Source organism: Phaethon lepturus, unplaced genomic scaffold, assembly GCF_000687285.1.
Source record: "Phaethon lepturus isolate BGI_N335 unplaced genomic scaffold, ASM68728v1 scaffold24024, whole genome shotgun sequence".
Taxonomy (NCBI): domain Eukaryota; kingdom Metazoa; phylum Chordata; class Aves; order Phaethontiformes; family Phaethontidae; genus Phaethon; species Phaethon lepturus.
Window position 1 is genome coordinate 2,752 of NW_010537541.1, and position 8,327 is coordinate 11,078.

The window sequence follows — 8,327 nt, forward strand, 5'->3', positions numbered from 1 at the left end:
CTAAGCCTATTTAATCCTGCTGCTAATGGGAGTCAGTTAGCAATCTCTGAGAGGTTGCTCTTGTCAGGGAGGTGATGGGATGAATGAAAGTGGCACCGTTCACCCCGCTGCAAAGTAGCAACGTACCGCTTCTGTATTTTCTAAGAATAGATGCTACTTCTACCAATGAGTCTGTAACTTCTCACTGCTGCTCGCCAGATGGTAGGAACCAGCAGACGCTGAGTTTGTTCCCTTGTGGTCAAATAAACTGCCATACGGCCTGATGCAAGTTTCCTGAAAGATCCCCAGAACAGCTCTGTTACTTCTGTTAACGTTTCCCAAGCTGCTGGTACAGGACTGAGGTTTTCCACTGGAACCACCTGGCATGTTTTCAGAGTCTTCCATAAACGATGAAGTTACTCAATCCCCTTATTTTGTCAAAGCTTTTGTATCGGTCACTTGTCCTGAGAGTCTGCGGGCTGTGTCCTGTACTTGAGTTAATTGCATAGAAAAGATTATTTCCTTTTCTTGATGCTTGTTATTATTTTCATCCTTCAAGAGCCATTTATTCTGTTTCAGGATCAACACTCTGTGGTAGGCCAGGGAGCTGGCCCCACTCCAAACTCCAGTTCTTGCTCAAATCCAAACACTGGAAGTGGTTACATGAACTCATCCCAGCAATCAATGTTGAATCAGCAACTGATGGAAAAGAAACAGGCTCTGCAGCGGCAAATGATGGAGCAAAAACAACTCCTTCTACAGCAGCAGATGTTGGCAGAAGCTGTAAGTTTTCTAATTCTTTATTTTACATGGAAAAGATTATCATAGAAACAATAGAAAAGAAAGCTAAGACAGGGGGAAGAAATCCCCCAAAACTTTGAGGTCATTTTGGCAATGCCTAGACCTTCTAGAGTGTGCCTCATATTTTTCAGCACTTCGCTAAGCCCTTTTGAAACCTTCCTCAGTTTATATGAAACAACTCAAGTACCCAAGCTACTGTGTTTTTTTATGAGAACAGTCTAAGCATATGCTTAACTTGAAGCATATGAATACTGTCAGTGGTTTTCTTTGCAAGATAAGCTAAGGTGCATGGCTACACTACTTTGACCACCGAGGAAAGTTGACTTCCAGGGTCTGCAACCCAGGCAGCATGGTACAAAGTGCCTGTGTGTAAACAAGGATCAGGTACATCAATTTTAGCGTTCAACACAAGTTTGTGTGCTTGGCTGGGATCATACATGACTACTCCTTTCTCTGGTTTCCTTTATTCATTACCAGATATTTGTAGCCAGTTCTTCTCTCTCTCTTGGTATCTGAGAGAGCAGTTGGGAGTTACTGGTCATTTTATGAGGCGTGGGCAATATTTGTGGTCTTGTTGGGAGTCATAAGCACTAGAACTCACTGGTTTTGTTCCACTAAACTGGCATTGTCATTGATACTGCACAAACTGACTCAGCTGAAGGTGCTTCATGGCCCATCACCCATGGCCAGTGCAACAGGAGAGAGTTCCAGCTGCCCGGAGCAGTAGCATGTGCCCTCTGCATCCCCGTATTCACCGTTCCTTGGTAGTCCTGCTTGCCAAAGCATGGAGAACAGAGAAGCCCTGGAAGAGGAGCTGAGCTTGGCACATCCTTGGGGCAGGCAGAAAGCAACACAGGTGCCCTGCGGCAACTAGGGAAGGGCTGCGGGGAGGGTTCTGGGGAAGGATGGAGGTGACACCACCACCTGCTTTGCTTCCCCCAGGCTGCAGTGACAGCAGACCCCGAGCCTGTGGCTCATTTACTTCAACCTGCATCTCTCGGCCTACAGGGCAGACCTGTAAATGCTGGCCTGACATTTTGAATCCAAAACTTTCTTTTCTCTTCTCTATAAAGACATAGAGTCAGAAATACTGACATATTTAGTGAATGCTATTCAGTAATTGAAGAACAACACAGAAGTGGAAAAACATACATGGTTTTGTGGGGACGTTTTAAAAAAAAAAAGTATTCAGTTTTTTGTAGAGGATACCTTTTTATTTACAAATTAATTTCTATTCCAAAAAACACAATTAGAAAGCTTGAGTTTGAAATTAAGGATTTCCTTTGTCCTGTGAGGGAAATATTTGTTGACTTTTTAATTTACACAGAAGAAAAATGAAGTTTCAAGTCAGCTCAAAACATGGCCATTTTCCGTCAGAAGTTTTAGCAGAACAGAAGGTTAATGGCTCATGTAGCTCTTAAAAATCATAGATCATAGAATCATAGAATGGTTTGGGTTGGAAGGGACCTTAAAGACCATCTACTTCCAAGCCCCCTGCTATGGGCAGAGACACCTTCTGCTAGACCAGGTTGCTCAAAACCCCATCCAACCTGGCCTTGAACACTTCCAGTGTTGGGCATCCACAATTTCTTCGGGCAACCTGTTCCACTGCCTCACCACCCTCACAGTGAAGAAAAAAAAAAAAATCACTCTACAGAATGCATTTTTTTGATCAGCTTGCATTTGCTTTTGTATCATGTTCATAGAAAGACACACAAAGCCTGCCTGCAGTTTTTACATGTATTGCGAGGATTTCCTGGGAGATAACTTGTCTGTCTTCTTCACAAGGGTTCAGGTCAAGCAGTATGTTAAGACAAGCCTTATAAATCTTAATCAGACTCCTCATTCCCAGAGCGCATTACGGAAATGCCCCATTACAAAATGCCTAAATATTGCAAGAAAGACTCTTCTCCCAGTGTTTTAAAGTCCTCCTGGCAGAAGAAAAAGCAGATTTTTCACAAGAAGGTCTGTTTGCATGCTGTTGTCAGGCAGAAGATCCCCAAATTACTCTGATGGATATCCAACACCAGCCAGGGCCTGACTCTTTTTCAAACTGAGGAGCCATTCTAGCAGCCAAGCATGAAACCCAGGCGCGTTGCAGAGAAGGGATGAAGCTTGTGCAGCAGCTGCCCAGTAAGCACTACTCCGGGAGGCACATGTGCACCGGCAATGACTTGCCAGCGGCTGAGGTGGTCAAAGCCGTGTTTTCCTACTGTGGGGCCATATATCCCCAGGAGTTGTTGCTTATGGGCAGGCAGCAACACTCTTGGAGACCTCATGGCACACTGCTGCTGCTGAGAGGTTTGGCAGCGGCTCTGGTGCCCGCACTTCCCAGGTCTTTATGAACGAAGGGCAATTAGTCAGGTTTCAGTCCAAGGATTTGGATGTCTGTCTTCCTTTCACCAGAGACGTGTCCCTGTGGGCACAAAATAAAAAATGTCCCCTACTGATCAGCTTTTTCTGCAATCTTTGCCCGCTGTCCTTCCCCCAGTGCTTGCGCTCCCAGTGTAAGAGGAAGGACAGCACCACGCGTATGTGTGGGGAAGCACAGGGCAATGGTGAGTGCCATGAAAACCATCCAGCCCCGCACCGTCCTTGCTAAACCCTGGCCATGTCTGCTGCTGGCACCCCTGGTGAGGAGAGGCACGTGGGAGGACAAAGCAATGTGTTTTGATGATTTTTGTGGGAGCTCCTCCAGTGCAGGAGGAAGGAGAGAGCGAGGGCTGGAGGTAGCTGGGACAAAGCATGTTTAATGGCAAGCTGAAATGCTCTTTGCCAGCTGTGCACGCTGAGGGGGCTGCGTGGGCAAAATGGGCCGATGACCATTGATGCAGCCAAGGGGCAGCTGCCGGTCTGGACACTCATTGCTCCCCAGCTGCATCCCAGTTGTGTGTTTGAGTTAGGCCCAGGTGTTTGCTCTGTCTCTGTGCTTTCTCTGGAAGCAAACCCAGCTGCACAGACAGACAGGGAGCCATGAGGAACCATCAGACCCTGCTGTCTGATGAGTATGGTGAGCAAGACGATGCAGACGACGGAGGACACTTTGTACTACAGTGCAGATGTGGTCAAATGTTCACAGAGGCTGAGCAACTCCCAGTGATTTTAAGGAAAGTTAGACCAGACTCAAACACAATACAACTGGCAGAAAGGTTTCCATACAGATTACAGTGAGGGATGGCACAGGCTCACAGCTGTCTCTCTTGTGGACCAGACAGGGTGAAAAGAAGGAACACTTCAGCTTTGTACGTATTGAGAAAAGAAAGAGGCGGGCAAAACATGGAGCCAGGAAAGCATAAAGAAAAGCAAATTAATATATTTCTACTCTAATCCTCTAGGAGAAAATCACTCCACAAGATCAGCTGAACAGACATTTGACACGACCACCACCAGATTATAAAGACCAAAGAAGGAACGTGGTCAACATGCAACAAGCAAACCAATATCCTGGTAAGTGCCCATGCACTAAATTAAACTGTTTTCTTCCTTCCTTCCAGCTGGAAGACCATCAGAAAAGCCATGCATGCACTGATAACAAGGGTCTGATTTTCTGGGTATCCACTTATATCGCCGCAGAGGCAGTGAGGGATGACTGCTGCTCTCCTGTGCTATTTACTTACTGCCCACTACCACTGAGAAGTGCTGATACATGGTCTGGAGAACCAGCTGGTTGTTCATCCAGGCTGATGCTGCATGTCTCCAGCACAGGGAAGGAGATGGCCCTCCCATTAGCACTGCCTGAGGCAGCGCGCCCAAGTACTTGATACAAAGGTGTCCTCTTGACTATGCAACTTCACTCTATCCAGGTACTTCTCTCATGTACATGGTACATCTTGCTTCAGACTGATGTGAGAACCATCTACCTGTTTGAATGGCAGCTCATGTACAGCGTGAGGACCCTCATACTGATTTTTAAGTATCTCCTATGACACCATCATGGGCAACCAGCGTGACCATTTCAACTTTTGTTCTGTTTAATATGCCACAGTCATGGCCTCGGTGCTGCTCTACAAGCAGCATTTCAACAGCTTAGTCAAACAGGAGGGTGAAAGCCCCTGCTTTCAGCCAGAACCGCCTGGGGCAGAAAATGCCCAGCACTTCAGCACTTCACATTTGTTTCTGCTCTTGTGCTCTCACGGCCTTGGAGATTCTAGTTTTGGAGCACAAGACTGCCTGTTTGGCTTTTCATGCTGTTCACCTTGCTGGTGAGCTGGAGGCTGCTCTGAGAGCAAAGGCAGAGTAAGGGAAAGGCACTGGGGAGAAAGAGGAGGTGGTGGAAATGCAGCAGATGGGATCAAAGGATATGCTTTATACTGCAAAGTGTCTGTGCATTTAAGTATAAAAAGGATCTTTGGCTTTCCGGTATATCTTTGTCTACAACACTCTGAGGAAAAAAAAGATGTTTTGGTTAGTTTATTTTTCCACAACTGTTGGCTCTGCAGATTCAGCCAGAGATCTGAACCCTTACTTTCCTTACTACCTGTTCTTTGCAGCAAAACTTTTTCAGCTTCTATTATGTTTTTAATAGAAAAATTCATTTCATTTCATTTCCCAAGTGCAGCTTGCTCACATGCCAGCCCTCTACCCAACCTGCTGGTCATGGCACCAACAGCCCGGCTACACGTGGAAGGGCTGAGCTGGGCTGCTCATGCTCTCCTTTGTTATGGTTACAAGTTCTGGCAGCGATAAGCTTGCTGCAGTCTGGAAATTGCTGCTTTTCTACTGGCCTGAGTGTTTATCATCTTTAGTAAATTTGCACAAGCATCACTGATGCCAGCGTAATAACCCATGGTGCGGGCAATGCCACAGGGCTGAAAGAGCCCTGCTTGCTGGCTTGATACCTCCTGCGCTCATAAAAGAAATGCTTTGGCAACCCTGGCAGTTTGCTGGGGAATCCTGTGATTTGGTGTGTTGTTTAAAGGCTCATTCCTGGAATCAAATGATTAACTGAGATTCTTGGCTTTTACTTAAAACCAATCCATTTCTAGCCCGAGAGAGAAAATGGAAATCACTATAGCCACATCTGTGAAAGGCTCCAAAATAAGTAGATCGCCATTGTTATGTGTCTCTTCTTTTTGTTCTTAATCTGATGGACTCTTTGCCAATCTCATGGTATTTGGAGTCTCATCTCCTGGGTTTGAAACATGTGGGATTGGCAGCACTTGTCCATTCAAATCTCAAGTGCCTGCTGAGTGAGCCCAGGGAGGAGAGCAGCTCTTCAGGCGAGCCTGGGAGAAAGGGCTGTGCTGGGAGCTCGCAGCAAAGCTACCAGATGGAGCCGTTAGGAAACTCTTGCATAAGGGATTAACAGCAGGGAATCTGTTCCCTCTTACTGGGAATAACTTTGCTCAGGTCAGGGAAGAAGAGACAAAAACTTAAATACAATAACATAGGGGCTTGGAGACACATGGTTAAGCATTTTATTCCTCTATGCTTTTCCCCATAATGCCATGTCACGGCAAGAAATTCCCAAGACGAGAGCAGGTGAATGGGGCAGTGAAGGCGTTTCCCCGAATGGCAGCAGCCTGTGGTGCCCGGCTGCTGTACGCAGCGCTGCTGGGGAAGACATTTCTTCCCATCTGGAAGGAATCAGAACGGAAAATACTTGCGTTAAAAATAAAAGGATCAAAATAGCAATACAAAGAAAGAGGAAGCTTCGTCTTTTGCACAATAAGTACAACCCGCGTCCCAACCACTTGTGCCCTTTAAAGAGCGTGGCATTTGCAGGGCAGTGCGATGGTGGCCCTGGGGGCTGCTCAACAGCTGGCAGGGTCTTCATCCCAGTGGCAAGTGAAGTGACTTTGTTTCCAGAGCTAAACTCAGTTCGGTGGATCCCTGGGAGCACATGGAGGAGAAGCTGGCTGTCCCTGTGGGGGTAGAACCAGGGGGACTCCTCATAGCATCTCCTGTCCCAGGGACTGCCCAGCTCGGGGGCTGAATTTAGGTGCTTAAGCCAGGACGGTGTAACTGTTAGGACAATTAGATTCTCTGTAGTCAAGGGTCTCCTGCTTAGAGCCAGTTTGTGGAAAAGCCTGCCTTCCAGGATAAAGTGGGCTTCTTAATTTAGATACCTATGTTTATATTGATTTGGAACAAGCAACTCTGGTTGCGTAGTCACACTCAGTGTTAATCACGATTTGGGAGGAGATTATTTTTAAGTACTTAAGGAAAAAAGGAATCCTTTGCATGCATTACTAAATGGAAATAGTATATGTATAAAAATAATGCAGAACAGGCAGAAATATATGATAATTTTTTCTTCAGTTCCAGTCTGAGGGAACTGAACATCATTATGGAGAAATTTCACCAGGAACAGTATATCAAGCAGCTGTTCCTAAACATAGACTTTTTAAATATGTATGCGCATGATTTGTCTTCAAGAGTTTTAGAAGAGCTGGCTGAGACGTTCTCCAAATTCTTAATGTCACTTTTTATTTAGTCTTGAAACTTGAAGAAGACTGCTAATGCCATGACAAAAATTAAAAGAGTAAGTAGGTAATTACAGTGCTAGTGACCTAATGCAGAGCTCAGCAAAAATACTGGGGAGCTGATACAGCCTGAATAATAAAGAATGCAGGAAGGGAATATAATTAATGTTAGGCAACATGGGCTGATGTAAAAGAATCTTTTCAAACTAGCATGCTATTTTTTTCAATGAAACCACAACTTTGGTTGATAAAGGTAATAGTTGTTTGGGTAATGTCTTTTAAAGCATGTGACTTTGTACTGCCTATTTTGATTAGGAAACCAGAGCGATACAAATTAATGTGGCACATAAGGAAATGGCTGATAGGTCTCCAGATATTGCTATAAGCCGGCTGTGTGATTGCAACCAAAAGGACATACACAGTCTGAGATGATGCTGAACAAGAAAAAAAGAGCTTACTTTACATCCATGTTGGAGATGTGCAAGAGCTACTATTGTGACCAGCTGTGATGTACAGCCTTGAAACCAAATGTTGAAAACTGTCAAGTTTTTAAAAGACCTTAGCAGACTGGAAAACATGCCACACGCTGAGACTGATGTATTTGGAGAATTCTGCAGGCATGGTCACAGTCTTGAAGCACCTGCTCAGTAAGAAGGAACTGAAGATGGACCGACTAATAAAATTAATCACACAGACTAATATATAATAAGATTTGATGTCAGACAAAGTTAGTGAAATTCAGCATGGTTTTGTTGTACATATGTGTCCTGGTTTCAGCTGGGATAGAGTTAATTTTTCTCCTGGTAGCTGGTGTAGTGCTGTGTTTTGGACTTAGCATGATGATAATGTGATAACACACTGAAGTTTTAGTTGTTGCTGAGCAGTGCTTACACTCAGTCAAGGACATTTCAGCTCCCCATGCTCCGCTAGCGGAGAGGTGCACAAGAAGCTGGGAGGGGACACAGCCAGGACAGCTGACCCAGACTGGCCAAAGGGATATTCCATACCATATACCATCATGCTCAGTATATAAACTAGGGGGAGTTCACAAAATCACAGAATCATTAAAGTTGGAAAAGACCTTTAAGATCATCAAGGCCAACCATCAACCCAACACCACCA

General features: G+C 45.2%; 1 protein-coding gene across 1 annotated transcript in view; it reads left to right on the top strand.

Annotated features, from left to right (window-relative positions):
* Nucleotides 1-558: 558 nt before the first annotated feature.
* Nucleotides 559-8,327, top strand: part of LOC104620336 (mastermind-like protein 2) — a gene marked incomplete at its 5' end in the record, with an annotated part of 10,610 nt that continues 2,841 nt past the window's right edge. The window contains 2 exons of the mRNA XM_010286520.1: nucleotides 559-762; nucleotides 4,116-4,227. Of these exons, the coding sequence (XP_010284822.1) occupies nucleotides 559-762; nucleotides 4,116-4,227 (316 nt within the window). The remainder of the gene's footprint in view (nucleotides 763-4,115; nucleotides 4,228-8,327) is intronic.